The 20,484-nt window shown below is 42.2% G+C and overlaps 1 protein-coding gene across 1 annotated transcript in view; it reads right to left on the bottom strand.

Annotated features, from left to right (window-relative positions):
• The window catches only part of si:dkey-100n23.5 (cyclic AMP receptor-like protein A), a 49,689-nt gene extending 31,658 nt beyond the window's left edge, over window positions 1–18,031 (bottom strand). The window contains exons 1-8 of the mRNA XM_056389948.1: window positions 17,850–18,031; window positions 13,331–13,383; window positions 12,230–12,284; window positions 10,957–11,013; window positions 10,803–10,863; window positions 8,289–8,376; window positions 4,819–4,908; window positions 4,275–4,313 (exon numbers count right to left, since the gene is read on the bottom strand). Coding sequence (XP_056245923.1) covers window positions 4,275–4,313; window positions 4,819–4,908; window positions 8,289–8,376; window positions 10,803–10,863; window positions 10,957–11,013; window positions 12,230–12,284; window positions 13,331–13,383; window positions 17,850–17,930 — 524 coding nt within the window. The 5' untranslated portion in view covers window positions 17,931–18,031. The remainder of the gene's footprint in view (window positions 1–4,274; window positions 4,314–4,818; window positions 4,909–8,288; window positions 8,377–10,802; window positions 10,864–10,956; window positions 11,014–12,229; window positions 12,285–13,330; window positions 13,384–17,849) is intronic.
• Between the last annotated feature and the right edge of the window lie 2,453 nt (window positions 18,032–20,484).

Genomic DNA, 20,484 nt, shown 5'->3' with positions numbered 1-20,484 from the left:
GAAGATAATAGCATACCAGGCCCTCTAAAGAGATTAGAGCGCAGAAACTCATTTAATAAGATTCCCTCTTCAGGATCGTAATCTGAGATGGCTATTGTTGGGAGGTATGATGTGTTGTAGACCTGGACAAAAGTTTGTTCTGGTGTGATGTTTCCCTTGTTATTCTGTCTGTCACATGACACGATCCTCATTTTTCATCTTGGTCTCCCTAAGAGTCACAACAAGTACACTAAACTGAACTGCACATCTAAGTGTATTTATGTATAGGTGAGACTGTTTAATTGGTGGACACGGGACAGAATTATTCTAACCAGCAGACGTGCAGAGGACACGGTATGTACATAAACAGCACAGCGTGGAATAGACCTGACTCAGCACCTCTGGACCTGACTGCATGTAGTTTCAGTGAGGAGAGAAGAGAAGTACTGAGACTGAGAACAAAAGGCAATGCCAGGAGAGTCACAACACCTGAAATGCAAGGCATTCCTATGGGATGAAGGGTTGACAATCAACGGAGACACGGGGGAGAATAATATGTCAGGTATTTCTGAGCGGATGAAAGAGAGCGAGACGAGTGAGGGAAACGGGGGTGATGGCTTTGTTGGAATGGCAGTCTTGTGTTATGCAACCTCTTGGGAGGTGATGTAAGCTCCGAGGAGTTTCAGCCTCTCCCTGTAATCACGAAACAGGCCTTTGTCTCACTTTGATAGACAGGTTCCTGGCCACCACTTCTCTGTTCAGCCTCAGTAACTCTGAGCAGTTGAGACCGTGCTGCGCAACACCCAAGTCCTCCTGAGCACCTGGCACCAAATGCACCTACGTGATGAGCATAAATGGATTGTGCAGAGGAATAACACCAGGAGTAATTAAAGGCCCGATCCTGATCCAGAAGAAAAAAGTCTGACATTTAAAAGGGAATCTGGGCCTGTCTATGACCCATAAATAGACGGAGACATGTAGTTTCAGAGGAAAATGGATTGGGAATAAATGTTCAATACCGTGTCTGAAATCTCCTTGGCATGTGTGCTAAAAATTGCATCTTTTAGCAGCATCTGAAAAGGCAAATATTAGGTCCTTGGCCTAATTTAACTTCGTCCACACTTGTCATCCAAGCCTGCGGGTCGGAAGAAACTCACTTAGCATTATCAAATTAAACTTTTTATTGGCAGGGGAATCTGAGACGGCATGCCTTTGTGCCACAGCAGGAAACAGGGAAAGAGAAAGGCTGCTGTACACGTCGTGTTCCTTCGTGTCTTGTAGGGAACATCAATATACAAAGAATACCCTCTTTGAACATGCGTGTGTGTGTGTGTATGTGTGCATGTGTATGTGCGCCTCCACACAGACTCAATAATGGCATGGGACAATGATGAAAGCATTTCAGGGGAGACCTGCGCGAGCGTCACCTCGGTGTGATTTAATAACCCGATCTGCGGAATAAACAGCGTCCAATTACGCCAGCGCACGTCCCTGTTAATGATGGAGAGACGGAGTGGGGTGGGGAGGGAGTGTTGGCGGAGAGGGGGAACGGTGGGGGGGTGGGGGGTGGCCTTTTTAACGATAGCGTGGGGGGCTGCGAGGAGGAGAGAATGACGGGCGGCAGCTACAAAGTGCTCTAATTAGCATGATAATGATCTGCCATTAGAGTCCGCTGTGCTCTACAGCTGAGCACTACCCGGAGAAAGAGGGAGAGGAAGAGGGAGACGGGAGGGAGAGAATGAGAATGAGACTGAGGGAGAGAGAGAGAGAGAGAGAGAGCGAGAGAGAGAGAAAGAGAAAGAGAAGATTCGGAGTGGGCAGAGGATGATAAACGTGAAGACAAGAATAGAGGTGAGGATGGAAAGGTGGATGGATGATGGCAAATTGTGGGTCAGGACCAGAAAGAGCAGAAATAAGAAAGAAGCGCTGGGTGATTAAAAGGCAGGAAGAGGGATAAGGTCATTGAGAGAATGAATAGCAGAAATAGGCTGCAACCAATAGATCGACTAAGGAAGGATGGATAGAAAGACGGATAATTACAGTGGGGGTTTCTAGAGCTGGTGGAAAGGACAAAAGTGAGCAAAGGTGGAAACCCGTAAAGAAAGATCATCACAGATGCGCTCAGATTCAATCTCATGGCTTTAGCCTGGCCTTCCCTCCATAATGCTCTGAAGTGAAGAATGAGGATTGGATGAAAGAAGCCTTAATTGAAGTGCTCAGTGGGAGACTAGAGTGCGTGCAGAGACCCTTCCATGGGGGTTAGCGCCTAACTGCAACTTTAACCCACAAGATCCTACCGCTAAGTGAAAGATCACGATCTACCTGTTCAACCACTTACACAGAAACAGGCGAACGAGAGAGACAGAAAGGGAGGAGGCAACACAAAGACAGAGCAGAGTGTTCAGGGTGTGTCGGATGCACATGTGTAAAAGTTGAAAGGAAGCAAGCCTAAGAGTCTACAGGCAGACCAGCAGTTTTGTCAGCCTCTATATTTGAGCTAAATGCTAACATCAACATGCTAACATGCACTCAATGATAATGTTAACCTAGTGATGTTTAGCAGATACAATGTTTACCATCTTATTTTACCGGGTTAGCATGCTAACACTTACTACTAAACACAAAGTACAGCTGAGTGCTGGATGAAAAGTCGCTTAAGTTACTGCAATTCATCCTGAGGGGAACATGAATGTTTGTACCAAATTTCATGACAATCCACCTGATAGTCGTCAAAATGAACTGCAACCACGTCATACCCTTAGACAGGTGAAATCTTTGACCTGCTGGTGGCGCTACAGAAAAAGATCAGTAATAATCAATAGTCAGTAATATTCATTGTTGGATGCTGTAATGAATTTTAGAGCAGAACTCAGAGGATCAGCAATGTCAAAAGCATTCGTCTTCTGGGGACAATGAATATATTCAATATATTAATATATATATATATATATATATATATATATTCAGTTAAAATTCATGGCAATCCTTTTTCTTATTTCAATATGGAGCAAAGTAGTTGATCAATCAGTTGACATTGCCATCCCCACATATAGAGCCATCTGTTTTTCAGTGGTTCGTCTGACCAGGGCTTGTGAAACATAGCGATGGGAACCTCTAAGAGCGGTGACTCAGCTAAGCCCGAGTGCTTACAACTGCTGACTCAACCCCTGAAATTCTGCACCTCCGTCACACAGCGCTGTCCTCTGCTTTTCATTCTCCTTCCTCTTTCATCCTCTTTCACACCCTCTACCTCCTCCTCCGCGCCTTCCCCGCCTCCTCTGTCCTGTCTGCGCGCTTCGCTGAACTCTGATGAAGACACACTACGGGGCGTGGGCAGAGACGAGGGCAATTTATTTCTCTGACTCTCTTCTCCTTCGCGTCCCGGTGTGCCGCCCCTCTTTCCTTCTCCTGATGAGTATTTCCCCATCTCTCTAACTGTACCCCGTATGTCTCTCCTCCCACCTTTTCCACTACTCACCTTTAATACTGCAACCTCTGCCCTCCTGCGACTTTCCCAGCAAGCTGTCAGCAGGGTGTGTGTGTTTGAGCGTATGTGTTTTTTTCCTTGACGCGTGTTGCCTTGGCCTCTAATCTCTTGTCTGGTTTGATGTAATTAGAGCTAATGAAGATTCCCTGATCCTGTGAGCAGCTCGTCCCCCTGGGCCACGACAGTGTGGAAAACTAGAGAGAGCCGGGGAGCAGAGGAGCACTGATAAAAGAGACACAGGCTCGTTTAGCACAGCTGATAGCTACGTGTTGTTTTGCATGTCTTTGTGTGTGTGTGTGTGTGTGTGGGTGTGTGTGTGTGTATGTGTGTGTCTGCGTGAGTCTGTCTGAGTGTGTGCGTGCTTATTTGTTTAGAAAGATTGATTCCCTGCTGATGCTGCGAGCAGCAACGCGATTACCTTGGCTCGTAGCAAAGTGTTGCTCTGTGCATGTGTGTGTGCGTGTGTGTGTGTGTGTGTGTGTTTAAGTGTCTGCACCGGGGAATCAGCAGAGCCCTTGCAGACTTAGGGCCAGTTGCAGAAAGCAGTAGACAGGCATAATCCTTCATAGCCGTCCTAAACACTTAAATACACAGTGTAGCAACTCCCCTAAATCTAACAAGGCAGAGGCAGATACAGGCACATCCACGGGTGCACACACGAACACAGACACACACATATCTTGGCCTTACACCAAGAGGGAAAAAACCCGCAGGCTCCCTTGACATGCAACCCTTCACATTTCCCTGCAGAGACAGCCCTCCCCCAGTGGGGGAAGCTTTGATGGCGGCGCTGAAAGGGTCTACTTACATCCCAAATCTCCAGGCTACGTGATCGTCTGTGATCCAGCTGGGGGAAGAGAGGGAGAGAGAGAGAGAGAGAGAGCGTTGAGGGGGTTACAAAGGAAAGGGAGAGCGTGAGCGGAAGACAGACTTGTGTGACTGCGGAGGGGAAAAGCTGTGCAGCTGTAGCTATTAATAAGCCGAGAGTGGAAAGAGAGAGCCGAGCCCGGAGATTAAGGCTCTGTCCCAATTCTCATTCCACCGCCTCCTCTCCTCGGCCTCTTCCCCTTTTTCCTCACCCCCTTAACTACCCTCCAAACAAATAATGCTTTTTCAATTCACCACAAGAACTGGAGTGTGAGAAGGGGTCGTTTTACTGTTCAAAGATGTGCTGATAATTGCCAATTTTTATCACATAAAACCTTATGAGGGAAGGAGCCTGTCTTGTGCTGGAATGAGGCCAGAGCTGTGGCCCCCCCTTTCAAAGTAAGGACATTTAACAGAAAATACGCTGTCGCTGGCTGACAAAACAAAAAAAATTATGCTGTGGCTGAACGGTTGGCTGTACTCACCACCAGGCTCCTGCGGGGCCGTAGTAACCCTTTAGTAGCGGTAAAGAGGCCATGACCAGGGGCACCCCCCACGCCATCACATGGTACAACCTGATAAAAGACGGACATTTATTTCATTATGAGCGCCGAGACCAGGGAGCTTTGCCCCTGAGAAAAGACCCTATGACTAAATCAATTCTTTTCCTCCTCAGTTCATCCCTCTGTTGGCGCTCACATCAGGGTCATTTTTCAGGTGCAGACAAATGCCTATACAGCTAGACTGCCAATTACTCATGGTAATATAAACCATAATTGCCCTCACTGTTGAGGAAAAGAGGATTTGCAGAGGAGATGTCTGCATCAAAACCACACATGGGATGCAGACCCTAACCCAGCGAGTAATACAACTGGGGGACAGGACTGGGTGAGTTGTGTCGAAAAAATGTATACCTGTGAACTTTATGGTACAAAACAACCCGCTGTTATAGGAAAAGGAAAACTGGAGAGGCTCATTCTGGTTATTGCAGAAAAATAAAAAGATCAGAGACGGCCATCAAAGAAGTTTGAAAAATCTCAATAAGATGGCTCTATGTGTGCGTGCTTGCGCGTGAGGGTGTGTGTGTGTGTGATAGATGAGGTGTGTGCTCCAGTGTCTTGGGCGTCGGTGTGGTCGTCGATACTTTATAGAGCGCACGGTGTCGCCTGGTCAATAGAGTGGAAGTCCTGCCCTGACTTGTTCCAAGTGCGGTCAATCGAGCGGTGGCAACACAGCTGACACACACTCAATCCCTCTTGAGTTGTGCACCACACACACACACACACACACACACACACACACACACACACACACACACACACTTTCTCACTCTACTTCATTGGGGCACACTGTATCCCCCCACCCCCCTGCCCCGATCTGATGGAGAGCAGCGAGTGTGTGGGAGGTGGTGAAGAAAGAGAGATGGCTGGAGGTTTAAATAGAACAGAATAGTGGGTGGTAAAGAGACATAGGAAATGTACTGATCCAAGGAGAGAGAGTGTGTTTTGATCGAACACAAGAGCGAGTGCAAGAGGAGGGGAAAACGAGGGAGAAAGGGCAGAAAAAGGAAATGGTGGAAGCGCTAAAAGAGAAAGCCATCGAGTAACTAAGCGAGTAAGGGAGCAAAAGGGAAAAGCAAGGGAGGGAGAGTGAGAGAGACACACAAAGACAGAGAGAGAGAGAGAGAGAGAGAGAGAGAGAGAGAGAGAGAGAGAGAGAGAGAGTCTGTGTGATGGTGGGAGGAGGGATACAAATGGTGAAATCAGTGCTTCCACTTCGTGGCGTGACGACTGGTGCAGGGAGGGGGGCTTGTCAGGAAATCAATGTCGAGAGCTCACAGACCTACAGACGCACACCGTCTCTCTCTCTCTCACACACACACACACACACACACGCATGCGCGCACATACACACACACTGCAGCACATACCCCACACACTCATAGCGCTTTGAGAGGGAGATGACGAGGTCCGGAGCTGCGCGCAACATGGGCTTAATGAGGCACAGCAGGACCGCTCTGTGCTCTGCATTCCACACACCTGCGCGCACACACACGCGCACATCCGAGCTCGTACAGAAATCGCTCTCGAGGCTCAATCTCATTTCTCACCGCCTCACACCACTTCTTCTTTTTTTCCCCACCCTCCATCTTCAGCTTCACCGCTATCTCCCTGCCCTCAGCGCACACCAGATTCGGTGTGCCTGAATCCGTCCTTCAATCACACATAAACATACATGCACACACACGCGCTAAACACACTTCCCATCCTCTCTTGCATCCACTTCAATCACTCTTAGATCATCCAGTCTCCGTTCTCCGTGTCCTCTGGCGATTTGTTCATTCATAAACCATCACACTGTGCCGTCACTGTGTGTGTGTGCGCGCGCGTGTGTGTGTGTGAGAGAGAGAGAGAGAGAGAGAGAGGAAGGGTAGGCGGTTCAGTTCGGGGGCTGAGGGGTAATTGTGCATGCATGCAAAGCCACATACCAGCCTGCCTAAACACATACAGCTTATATGTGCAGTCAATACACGACAGCCCCCCTGATGCCTTGTCTTCCTTTCGCTCTAACCTATTAAGTGCTGTGGGGTTTTTTTTCTCTTCACGTCATGTGTGACCAACCACACATCCACCTCCCACTTTGATCTCTGAGAAGCGGTGAGCGGCTGATGAGACTCTGAAGTGAACTGATTTTGGTCCCCCAGCCTGCCCCCTTCTCTGCATCCATAAAGCCATCTTCTTCTGAGTTATAGCACCATTATATCGTCTGGCTTATTGCTAATCAATGCAGGGAAACTCCCATGGGTAGGATAGTGGTGGGGGGTTCGGGGTGGCATCTACCTTTTCCCCGCCCAACTCCCTGCACACATATGTGGAGGAGACACACACCTGAGCACATCGGCAGGACTTCACTTGGCAAACAGAGGAACCGCTAACTTGTTAAAGCTGCCCCTTTATTTCCCGCCCACAGGGTGCATACATTTTTTTTTAGATTGTGTGTTTATGTCAAAAAGCTCCGTGCTAGGCATGGAAAATGAGAAAATAGCTCGCTCACACACACACACACACACACACACACACACACACACACACACACACACACGCAAGCAAATTCACACTTGCACTGTGGAGAGTGCTCATGGGAGTTTGAGCGACAGAAACATAGTGCTGCAAAGCGTGAAGATGCGTGCGCGCGCCCACACACACGCACGGCCACACACACACGCACGGCCACACACACACGGCCACACACACTGAACGGCTGACACCCACTCCCTTTTCAATTAGAGCGTCGGCTGGCTGGAACAGAAAAGGAGGAGGAGGAGGACGGGGAGGAAGGAGGGGGCTGTCAATGCTCTGCAGGGAGACACATGCTCTGGCAGACCAAACACATGCACACACATAAACACACATGCGGAGGGAAGCGGCCACAACAAAACAACAGACAAATATACATTGAAAGGAAGACATACAGGCAGACATAGAGACAGAGGAGGACTTTCATGCGCACATGAGGCATGGACTGTTTCCGAAGAGTCTAAATAATTAGTCGATTAGTGGATCAACAGAAAGAATCAGCAAGCATCGATTGATTCATTAATAACTGATTAAACGTTAAAGTAATTAAAAAAAACTAAAATGCCTATCATTCTTTGGTTTCAGCTTCTCTAATGAGGGATTTGTTTCTATTCTCGGTTTTAAAACACTGTAAATTGAATGGCATTGCATTTTGGACTGTGGGCTGGAAAAAAACCCTATATACCACGAATACCACGTTTGAAGACATCACCATAGGCTCTTAGAAATTAGCTGATGCATTTTTCACTTTTTCCTGATATTCTATAGACCACATGACTCATTGAAAGAAATAAAAAAGAAAGAAAGAAAATAATCAGTAAACCCACCAATCGATAAGGAAAATGATTATCAGTTGCAGCACTAAGTCTCCTACTCACATCTCATATCTGTTGGTGCTTATTTCTCGGACCAGGTTAAGGTACAGGTTCAAAGTGATGAGGCAAACCCAGGCCAAGGCACTCCAGTCTGCAGAGACACACACACATGGACAACAAACAACAAGGTCAAATTACAACACTGCCCTCCGCCACACAGCATGCACCTGCAAATGTGCGTCCAAACATACACATGTGTATGAGAGTGTGTGTGTGTGTGTGTGTGTGTGTGTGTGTGTGTGTGTGTGTGTGTGTGTGTGTGTATGTGTGTGTGCGTGTGCGCATGCCGGCATGTGCCCCAATTTTTGATAAATGAAGGCCCATTCTGCAGTAATATGAGGGAAACCTGTGGCTTAGGGTGATGGATGAGAGGGGGGAGCTCGGAGAGGGATAATGATGAACTGTGGAAAAGCAGAGGGAGATAACGCAGGAGTGGGGGTGAGGAAAAGAGGAGGCGAGTGAGGTGCAGGGATGCGGGGGAGTGGAGTCAAATGGAGTAGACTAGATCCCAGAGTCTAAAGACACTGAAAAGAAAAGAATAAATGAAGAAAGGGAAAGGAAGGCGCAGTCAGCAGAGGGTAAAAAAAATGAATGTATTTTACAGAGACAAGGAAGAGAGTCCAGAAAGCTCAGTTTGTTTTTCTGCCCTCATAGTCAGTCCTTTCCCTGTGTGTGTGTGTGTGTGTGTGTGTGTGTGTGTGTGTGTGTGTGTGTGTGTGTGTGTGTGTGAGCTGCTGTTGACAGGACAGGCAGGGCCGGTCGTCACAATGATGGATTCTCTGAGCCACATACTCAGCTTACTCAGTTTCACACAACACACCCCCCACACACCCCGCACACACAAACATACAAAACACACACACACACTCTTCTTACACTCAGGGAACCTTTAGGAATAGCATGCAGTGACTAAGAAAGAAGGAGGCTGGCTGTCTGTATCATTATCACAATAAATCACTGTCACTGTGATAGCGAACCCGTCTTACATAACCAGGCAGCAGCCGAAGCTTTGCTCGAAAACTTGAAAACACCACCTGTCCTGTCGCTGCCCCTGCTACAATCTTGCTCTATTTCAAACACATTTCATAAAATTTTATTGGTCGGAGTTAAAAGCAGAGCTGTGCTGTGCAGCTCCCACTAGACCTGACGCTTCGCAACAGAACAAAGTGCCTGTTCAGCCGGTGTTTATGTACAGCCGTTTGTCCTCAGCGTGAGGATCCTCATGATAAACCGAGGTGACACGCACAAACCCTGCAGCACTAACTCACTGCCCATTACCCTCCACCCGTCTGAATGTGTGTGTGTGTGTGTGTGTGTGTGTGTGTGTGTGTGTGCGTGTGCATGCATGTGTGTCCGTCTGCGAGATAAAAACAGCAGAGACAAAAAACAGGCTTGGTGAAGTGTCGTATTAGCAGCCAGTTCTAACTAAGAATCCTTATGTTAATCAAGGCTAAAGGAGCTGTAATTGCAGCCAATGCAATGCAAATAAAACAAGGGTTTTCAGTGTAAAAAGAATCCTGCCTCATCAGTACGGAATGACAAAGAACTCTTCCCACTTTCTCTAGATTAAGTGTCTATAGATGGCCCTGATTAACCGAAATGAAATGCTTGAGTCCTGTCTTGTCATTGGAGGAAAATCATCTCCTCATAGAGGAGATGGTGATGAAATACTAAGGCATCTGGCTTGAGGGCAGTGCTAAGAATGGTTGCTATGGCCCAGTAACTACATGGCATGGTGCTTGGCTCCCAAGTGTTACACCTTTGCTGTGGGTGTGGTATTTTTAGTATGGGTGTGTGAATATTCCTAAACAATGAACAAGTTTAACCAGTGCATTATCAGCCTTGACAGTGAGTGTATATCCAAACAGCAAGGCAAAATCCACCCCTCCATTTTGAGAACGTCTGGGTGAGCCACATAAGTAAAAAAAAAAAAAAGAGGTTGCCTTTTATACATACAAAAGAGGCTTTACATTTAAATTATACTGACACCATGAGAGAAATACAAAAAACTCAGTGTTAAATAAAATAAAATTTAAAAAAAGCTGGACCTGTCACCAGTTTCTGAACCTTCTCAGTATTTCTTTGTACCGACATCCTGAGACTTGGGGACACCATTTGTCAAAGCTGTCTACAGCAAGCTTTACAGGTATAGTGAGTCATTTTTTACATTATACATATTGGGCATTTGCAGGCGTTTTGACCAAAAGCAGTGACGCAACAATTACGTATTTCGAGACATCATTTTGTCACTTTTTAAAAGCTCACTGGAGACAACTCCCCACCTTACATTCCCAAAAGCTCTGGGTGAAAGATGGTGTTATAATCAGTGTCGAGGCACATTTTGTTCTCAAGCCAAAAAACGATCTGACAAAGCAATATTATTTTCCACTGTGATATATGAGCTCTTCAACAGATGTCTTCATTGGACCTTTGCTCTTCCCTTGCTGGCTTACTCATCTCTGTTGTGCAAAGTGTGCAAAGTGTGCCAGTGAGCGATTAATTAAGTTTTTGTCTTACCAAAGTAAGTTAGCCACCAGGCCTGGAAGTCACAAAGAGATCCCTCTGGATGGGACTCACCCTGGGGAATGAAGGAAGAAGAGCACACTTTCACCAACCTCAGGAAAAAGAGCCACTATGTGTGCATTGAGTGAAACAGACAAGAGGAGCTCACCATGACATATGCTACGCTGTCGAAAAAGGCGGCTACAGTCAGGCTGAGAATCATCTTCTGTACAAAGAAAATGAGAGAAAGACGTGAAAACGGATTCTCTAACAAAAAAATCTCGAGTAAAAATGCCAATGCATTTATATTCACTTAGAGAGAAGGGCAAATTATAGATCAAATGATCACTGATGTGGCTGACAGCTTGGCATACGACATCCCTGGTGACAACTCTGTGAAAATATCACAGAGGAGAGTGTCTCCTTAATTCCTTTTATACAAACTGAACTCAATAGGTTTTTTATTAAATAAATCAATAATCTGTGCGCTCAAGAATTTTAAAAGGATATTTGCTATGCATACCAGCTGTCAGTCTTAACCTGACTATGCCTATAGAGGTGGTTACAAACCGTGGCTATCGTAGGTACATAAAGAGACAGACATGGACACACACACACACACACACACACACACACACACACACACACACACACACACACACACACACACACACACACACACACACACACACACACACACACACACACACACACACACACACACACACACAGCCTTTTATCAATTTGTCAGCAATGACCCTGCCAAGGCCACAGAGGAAGAGCAGGGGGAGGAGGAGGAGGAGGAAGAGGAGGAGGAGACAGAAGAGTGCGGCAGGGCCGGCGAGCACTAAAGACTATTGACTGACAGATAACCTTTGTGAGGATATTGGAGGTAAGGAGAGGGTTTATGTGGTGCAAGAGGATGAGGGAAGAAGAGCAGGACGAAGTGAGGCCACTGTATGCAACCTGGTCCAGATGTAACAGGATCCATCAGAGCCCCACGTTAAGTTGTCATTTACTTTGTGTAGCGCTGACAAACCCGACAGACCTGCTGGACTAGTTTCAAAAACAACAACTGGCTCCAGAGACCACAAGCTGCACACTCAATCCAACACCATGAACAAAAAATGATTTATTGTAGTATCTAAGAAAAAATATTAAGCGGAAGAAAATCAACATCTAACTAATATTTTTCAGTGTATATTCAAAACTAAAGTATAATGCAAACCCCTTCATTTGGAGAGCAAAAAAAAAATCAAAGGACAACAGTCATTATCACAGGACGACTATGAGTCAATTAACTCCACAATTAGTCGATCTGTGTATTTTAATTGGGTTCAATTATTCCATTATTTACCATGGCTTACTTAACATATTTCCAGTGGCAGCGAAATGCAAAACAAGAATAAAAACATAGCATACATTGTAGTGTACAAATTTACCTGAGCCAAAGAGTGATATCTGCGGAGCACCCAGATCACAAACAGCATGAAAAGACTGAGGAGAGAGGAGAGACCACAATGAGATGTTTCTTGCTAATTGCAGGGGCAACAACTTGAGCAGGTCAGGGTGTTTTACTGCTGATGTAGGGTCTTACTGCATATAAATACATCATAGCAACACCAAAACAAACTAATCCCTGCAGGCTCTTTACACCTCTACTAACTCCTGATATTCTCTAGCTTGTAATAAGATCACTGACCGTAAAAAACAATGCCTGTTCAGACCGACACTAATGAAACCTGTATATTGCGTACGTAACCAGCATGGAAAAATATTGAGGCCAATGTGTAAAGATGCAGTTTCTCAAATGTCCACTAGATGCCACATCCAAAATTAAAACTGACTATTGAAACCAATGGGAAAAACCTCCAAGGACTTCTTTCCGATTATAAATAAATGTTTTCAAAAAGACCATTAAGGTCCCAACATTCAAATTTCCTTTGTTGAGAGTCTTTTTTTAAATTATTGTTCAATTAAACTGACATGTCATTGCATAGTCTATAGCTCTGGGCCTGGGTTAGAGAAACTTTGAGATAAATCATTTAGTTTCATTAGAAAACAAAACTTCAAACGCAAATCTTAAGCACTACTGCTGCAGTTACATCTACCACTTTCTATGAACAGTATAGACTTCAATTACTTTTTACTTGGATAAACATACAAGGTGTGGCCAATACAACAACACAGCAAACCGCAGACTCAGACACAGCCTCAACAGCAGAGGAGTATTATATAAGTTTTACACAGGAAGTATTGATTACAGGGTTATTGTCAACGGTCACATTAGTTTGTGCAGCTTAATATCATAATTAACTCTTCACCACCCCAGCACACACCAAAATCTATTACAATGGTGTAAAGATCTCTTTACAGATGTAACATGTCACTAAAATTTATATTCAGACATATCATACCGAATTCTAGATAGAACCATGTCAAATATACAATATGTTAATATATCCCTACATCATAATCTGCTGTAGTGTGAAATAAAAGTCAAAGGTCCAAAACAAAGTCTGATTTCAGAAAGAAATATTTACCATCCTGCTAAGGAGAAGGTTCCTGTGGCTCGTTTCACTGTTAAAATCACCACCTGTAAATCAAACACAACTCATTTCCATAAATAATAAAAACAACATATCAAGGTTGACTTGTGAATTACTGACTCTTTGTAATGTTTTTGTTTTCAGTACTGTATTGTCATCTTTATAATCAAGAGCTTAGAAATTACTGGGTTGACAAGGCTGCCATTTGTTCAAACGTGTCTTTTGAATGTTTGTGTGCATGCGTGCAAGAATGTGTGCACTTAAAGGAAGTGTAATAAAAAAGAATTTGCATACATTTAAAGAGTTTCAGAAACATAAACATTTGCAATGTAATGACAAATTAGACATCTAAGGTGTTAATGAATGTCATCCCCACATGCATTTGGCCCAAATTAACACATTATAAAACACAGAGTGGTGTTAAATGACAGCTGGTTGGAATGAAATACAGGTAGGCAGATGTGTCAACAGGCCTAGAACCTGACTCTCAACATATTTTGTGCAAAGTCGCATCCAACCTGAAATGGATCTGAGAGCTGCTCAGAAAGAAACCAGAAAGAAAAGTGAAAGAATGAAGGAATGCAAAGGATTAGACGTGTATGAGTCAGTCTTATATGTTTCATAGAAAATGAAGGAGCCAGCAGAAGTCTTGCATTCAAAATAAAGTAAGTCATGTCCGCGCTATCGGCTGTGCAACATCAGTGCCGTGGCCTTTCACACACGTCATACACCTGTAACCTCAGAGGAGCCACAACAAAGAACGACCTCTGATTAGTCCGATAAACTACTGATCACCTCTGCAAAAACACCACTATGCCACGTGCTGCCCTATATAAACAACAGGGACATCTACTGCCTATAAAAAGATCCAGGAAACATGACAATGGTCATGTTTGACAGAATGCATGGAAGTGGATTTCAAGTTTTATATACTGCTTTATTTTTGCATTGGTGTAAGATTTCTGACTGCGTTGCTCAGACAGAAAAGGTCTGATTTACTAAGAGGTATATTCCACAGACATTTTCCCTGTGAGGCCTTTTACCAGTTTATTACTGTTTTAATTACATTTGAATGATTGCTCCCTACATGGAGCTGCAGGGGTGTTAAAAAGGCTCAAACTCTTTGCACTTCATCATAAAATTGTTTCATAAATATTGCATGAGTGATCTTGGCTTTTGAAAAGTTTATGTCACTTTTGGAAAGGGGATTTCTCCTCATGTCACACACACATCTGTATCACACCGTTATCTTGGGCAAGCTATATAGTATTATTATGAGTTGCCCTTTGATTCTCATCCAAAAGAATGATTAATGACCATGTCAAGACAGACTTATACTACAGTATTAATTAAAAATGTTAAAGATTTGACTCGTTCTGGCTTTCAAATCTTAGAAACTCATGAAAAATAACCATTACAATATCCAAAAGCTAAATACGACATCATCAAATTGTTTGTAACAACAAATAATCCTTACAGTTAAAATCTTTGGCATTTCTGTTGGTATAATAAAAAAAAATTATGTGAATGATTGATTACTTAATTCAAAATATTTCTGATTATTATTTTTCTGTTGTTCTGTTCTCTAAAGCAAAAAAGGCAAACGGAATGGAAAATCCATTTTTGCACACTATCAACAACACATAATACATTAGCGGTATTTAGCAGTATTGAAATATGCCGAGCTAAATTTCCTAATAACACCAGAAAATGAAAAGAAAACCTAGAAACATTCTAATTGCAGATAAATATTAGATTTTGGTCTTAGAGTGTTCAGTCCAGATTTATGAACATGAATCATGAAACTGTGTTGCTGAAGTGACAAGGAAAACAGGATGCTGCAATCATGTCAGCAGCACAACAGATTTAGATGCATTAACTCCCTTAACTTTCTTATTTTCACTTAAAGAGCATTAATATGCATTAGTATTTAGGCCACAATCCTAAAGAGTATGGGAGAATATAGAGTGTATGAATATTCTGTATTCAGTTTTCACTAGGAGTGTGATGCGAAACTCAAACTGGGATATCTGACTGGGTCAGTGTAGTCCGCTTGTATCTAGGTTATTCAGACAATGTGCGGTACACTGATCGATTGCTTGCAATTATGAGCGATTACTTGTCAGTACAGGAGAGATTTGGGCTCTAGGCAAAACAACATTGCTGCAGCATTCTTCCTCTGATATAGCTGGGCCAAGAGAACAGCCAAGAGCTGCTTTGGAGCCTAAAGCTGCTGGCACGCAAAGATATACCTACTCACATTAACACATTCACTGCACTAGAGACAGCACTGAGTCTGTCTCTAATCTGCCCGGCATATGTCAACCTTGATTCAGCAACAAAAGGTGCAATTGATCCAAACAGGGTATTTCTTGTAGGTTATTCTGAAGAGAAGGGAAGTACGTAAATGTTTCTCAATCATCTCTTACACATCCACTAGGTTTGGACTCAACCACCTATGAATTCATTGCAGTCTCGTTTAAAATTAAGTTTGCAAAACTTTTCAGTCACTTTGTGTTGTTGCATTTGATTGCATTACATTGTAAAATAACATGAACAATTACAACAATAAAACAATGCAAGCAATCACATTTGGCAGGTGCTTTTGTCCAAAATGACTTACCCAAGCTACATGCTGTCAAAAAGTGTTCATCCCTCCCAAAGCAACAACAAGAACAGTAAAAGTGACCAGTGCTACAGTGCAAGTGTCTAGAGGGCTTTACCTTTCACCACAGATGTTATATTGTACAATTGCATCTGTTATTGTCTTCGTCTGTATAAAAATCCCTCCCTCACATCATCTGAATTGGATAAACAGGTTCACGCTTATCATTTCATGATAAAGAACTCTAAATCTGTATTCACATCAAACAGACTCTACCCACATGTCTGAGGCTTAAACCTGAAATAGTGTTGTTTAACATGAAGGAATGAAAAAATTGTTTCTTTGAGTATAAATAACAATAGCTAAAAGACATGAAGCTGCAAATGAATGCTCGCAGCCCTGTGACTGAATGCTCATGTGGTTTAACTACCTGCGGCTAACATGCTGTTATCAGGCTAAATTAATCCTGTTAGTTCTCATCCAGCTAATTTGGTTCTTTGAACACAGTTTAAGGATTTGTTTGTTAATCTTGGATAAAGGCAAAATAAGCAGAGTTGAAACCATGACCAGCAATTACATTACTGGCTGAGTGCTGATCATGTGATTGCAGGGACAAGGGGCAGGTGTGTTGGAAACCCTCCCGGCATGTACTGAGGAAATAGAAACATAGACATATGTCTCATTTTATGTGTTCCTGCTTTTTTTTTTTTTTTTTTTTAAGAGGTGTAAACATTGTGCCGCATGAATGAAACCTCAGCAGCTTTACTCTCAAAAATGATCTTCAGCAAAGTGAGTTCTGCAATTAATCATTTAATAGGTTTTAGTGTTGACAAATAAACAAATTTCCATTTTAATATCAAATTAAATGCCACATTTTCTGGCTTCATTTGTCTTTAAATTGTCACAAACTTTTAGTTGACTTAATGTCTTTTTGCTCACAGTATCTGAACTGGTTCTTTTTTAGTGTACAAACTTTCATTTTCTTTTATAATTCATCATGTGTAAATATAGGTGATTAAATAGCTTTAAATAACTTCATAATTTTGACAAATCAAAAATAGTCTATGGGGTCTTTATGGTAATCTTATCCAGATATGACATGTCTCTAAATACAGTGGGTTTTTTTTTTTTTTTACCTAGACCTGGTCCAAAGTGGTGTAGATGGAAAAAAGTTCTCTTTGTTTTCACAGAAAGAACAAGGCTATCAAAAACCTGAAATGAAAAAAAGCTGGATTTTAAACTATCTTCAGTCAATGTAGTCCAGATTTGAGAAGTTCTAGTATAGTTTTTCATCTAGACCTAGTATGATGTGGTCTAGATGGGGAAGAAAGCTGTGGAATCGACATTTCTTTTGCTTTTACAAATCGAATAAAGGTTTCACAATTCTTGTGTTAATGTTGGCCAGATTAGACAAGTCTAAGTATAGTGGTTTTTGATCTAGTTTAACTTTTTTGTGATTTGATAAATGAAGTGGTTCATAGCTATACTACAAGTGGGTTTCAAACTGTGTTAAGGGTTTAACCAAGATGTCCAACACCCTTAAGGAACAATACATGAATCAACAGACGGAAAATAGCTCGCTCGATATTAAAGTTTTCGTTAACTGTTAGCTAGCTGCAGCCTCGTCAAAAATATAACGTTAGAAATATTGAACAAGTCAATTAATGCAGCTAGTTAGCATTGTTAGATGACTGACTGTTGTGCCGTTACAGTTTAGCCCCGGGAACGATGCAACTGTCAGGCCTCCCAGCATCGCCTAATCAATCGATCGATCAACAAACAATCAGGTAGAGTCAGTAATTACCAATGCTAACAAAGCCCTGAAGTGAGCTAACAGTGAACTGTGAAGTTGACCAGCTAATTAGCCATAAAGCTAAAAATGGGCACACAGTGACGTTGGCTACTTACGCATCGATAGTCTTCTGAATGTGTATTAAAAAATACGCAGCGTGAGTCGTTACTCATTGACTTTGTATTTTGACTGTCCATTTTGACTCACTTTGATATTGGGATAATTTCGCTTCAATTTGTTTGTGTTTTGCTGTAGCTTTTTTTCGTACTTCCTGTATCTACCGTGCGCACAGAGGGACAAAAAGCACCACCAACCGCTCGAGTCGAAGTGTCGTGGAAGAGCCAGAGGTTTGTGAGGCATGGTATTATGGTATATTAAAACTCTACTTTGTACTGTGATATAGCCGATATATATATATATATATATATAAAACCTATTTTGGAAGGCTATATTGTGGTTGTAGATTATATAGTGGTACTATAGGATCAGTTAAACTTTTAGTGATATGCTGCTCAAACGTTGCAAAAATGGAAACACTAACACAATGCTTTGTGACAACTCAAGGCAGCAGCTCTGTTTGGGTTGGTAAAACACATAGTAAGAGCAGTTTAACAATAGCCTCTGGCATTCACCTCAAGGTTGATGATAAGATAATCTCAGTGGATGGTTTTAGAAACCACCAACCTCATTTACAGTCAAATGCAGCAAGGCATGTAACCTTTGTCCTAAATATGGACAGCAGTTTGGCCACACTGTCTGTAAATAATCTGAATCAGAGTAAAGAAAGAATCATCAAGGTGTGTTGCTGTCTTTTAAATAGTTTTTCTTCAGGATTTCAGACAGAGTTTGTAAGATCACATTAGTCTGAAAAAGGAAATATTACAACAACTTCGGTTAATTTTTGAAGATTATTGGGATTGAAAATTAACTGAAAAATTGTTCACAGAATGGATGCCATATTTTCAACGTATGGCAACTAATTGAAGAAGCCTTACAAAATGTTATATGTGATGCAGTTCTAGCCCACATTTGTAAAATATATGGCTATCTAATATCAAGCATTTACTATAGTCAAGTGTCCACTATGGGTCATATACTGAGATTAGTGGTTTAGAGTGACTTTCTATTTCCTCTGCTATAATCTTTCCACTGAAAAAAAAAGACACATTTTATAGTACCTACAACACACTTTTCATGTTTTTCTCATTGTGTGTTTCATTTTTAATTTTATATTTTATCCATATGTATGTGTGAGAGAAAGCAAATGAAAGTGGCAAGTGGGTGTGTTGCATTCTATTGACCTATTGTGACAGTGAAACTCCAGCTGCACCCATTGGCCTTTGAGGCTGTCACGGTCAGTTACTCAGGCAACAGTGAAATCTTTTATTTCTTTTTTTTCCCCCCAAAGATATTACATAAAACAACATGAACACACACGTGTGCACATAACAGAAGAAGTCTCCATTTGCGCTCTCTTTACCATGTATAGAAATGTTCAATTAAAAAGCAAACTTAACTGATTCCAGTACATTTATGTCGTATATATAAGCGTATATATTTACTGTGTGGAGCTGATTAAAATCAAGCAATACATTCGGGTTTTAAGTGTTGTATTCTGCAATAAAGCTACAATACTGTAATCATTTGACACAATTACATGGACAGAAATGAGAAAAAATGGTTTGGTATGCATGTTATAAATAGTCTTATACATGTTATTTTACTTAAAAGTCCTTCATTTTCCTTTGTTCAAGGTGTTGCCACCTGAAGCTAAACTGACAAACAACATTCCTCAACCTGTAGGTCATTTTAAATATGTCTACACGTATATGTAAATGATGGTGTGTAATAAATGTTTTTTGCGCTGTGTTATTACAGATGTAAAGATGTATATATTGTTACATATTACCCACAAGCTCAACACGAGGGGATCCTTTTGCTGTTCCTGCCCTCTGGAGTGCTGCCTTTCCCCCCCTTACTTTGGTTTTAGGAAATACAGACAATAATGTCATAAGCTGTCTCTCTCCTTCAACAGGATGTCATTCAAACACAAATAATACAAAAAAGAAAAACGAAACAAAAAAAAAAAGAAATCAAAGAATCCTATTCTGAAACTAAATGTCTGGAGGTGAAATGAAACAAAACTCTTGAACAACATCCAGTTGACAAGAAGAGAGCAACAGTTGTGAATGACTCTGCAAGTGTTTATGTGCTTCCTCTGCTACGGCAATTGTTACATCACCTGTTTTCAAAGCTGAGGAGATGGATCCGAAAACATTCCCAAGAAGAGACACAGTGTTTCTGTCCTGATACTTTTATGTTTTGTTTGACATTTTGTCAGTTTGTTCTGTTCTAGCCTGGTCCTTTCCAAATCTCTGAAGTGCTGCCCATATCTCAGATTGTGTCAGCAATAGATAAAGAAATAACGCTATCATTAAACTTGGTCCTAAAGAAACATTAGCATTAATAAAAACATGTAAAGACTTTAAACTGAGAAACAGAAAGATACTTAAAGGTGTATAAAACATGCTTTTTGTCGAACACATATAAAGAATGGTTTTTGGTTTTTGGAGGAAATCAAATCTGCTGAATGTCAGTTCTTCCCTTTAGTAACTCTGCATGCATGGTGAATACAGACAAGCAGAAGCCTGATTTAAACACATCTGTTGTTCTACTGTGTAGGCCTAATTCAATTTCTGTGCTGTTAAGTTTAACTCCATTCATGCAACAAATCATACACAACAAATTGAG

The sequence above is a fragment of the Seriola aureovittata genome, chromosome 11 (genome assembly GCF_021018895.1).
Source record: "Seriola aureovittata isolate HTS-2021-v1 ecotype China chromosome 11, ASM2101889v1, whole genome shotgun sequence".
Lineage (NCBI taxonomy): Eukaryota > Metazoa > Chordata > Actinopteri > Carangiformes > Carangidae > Seriola > Seriola aureovittata.
Note: the sequence above shows the minus strand (reverse complement) of the source record. Positions and strands in the feature narration are given on the sequence as shown.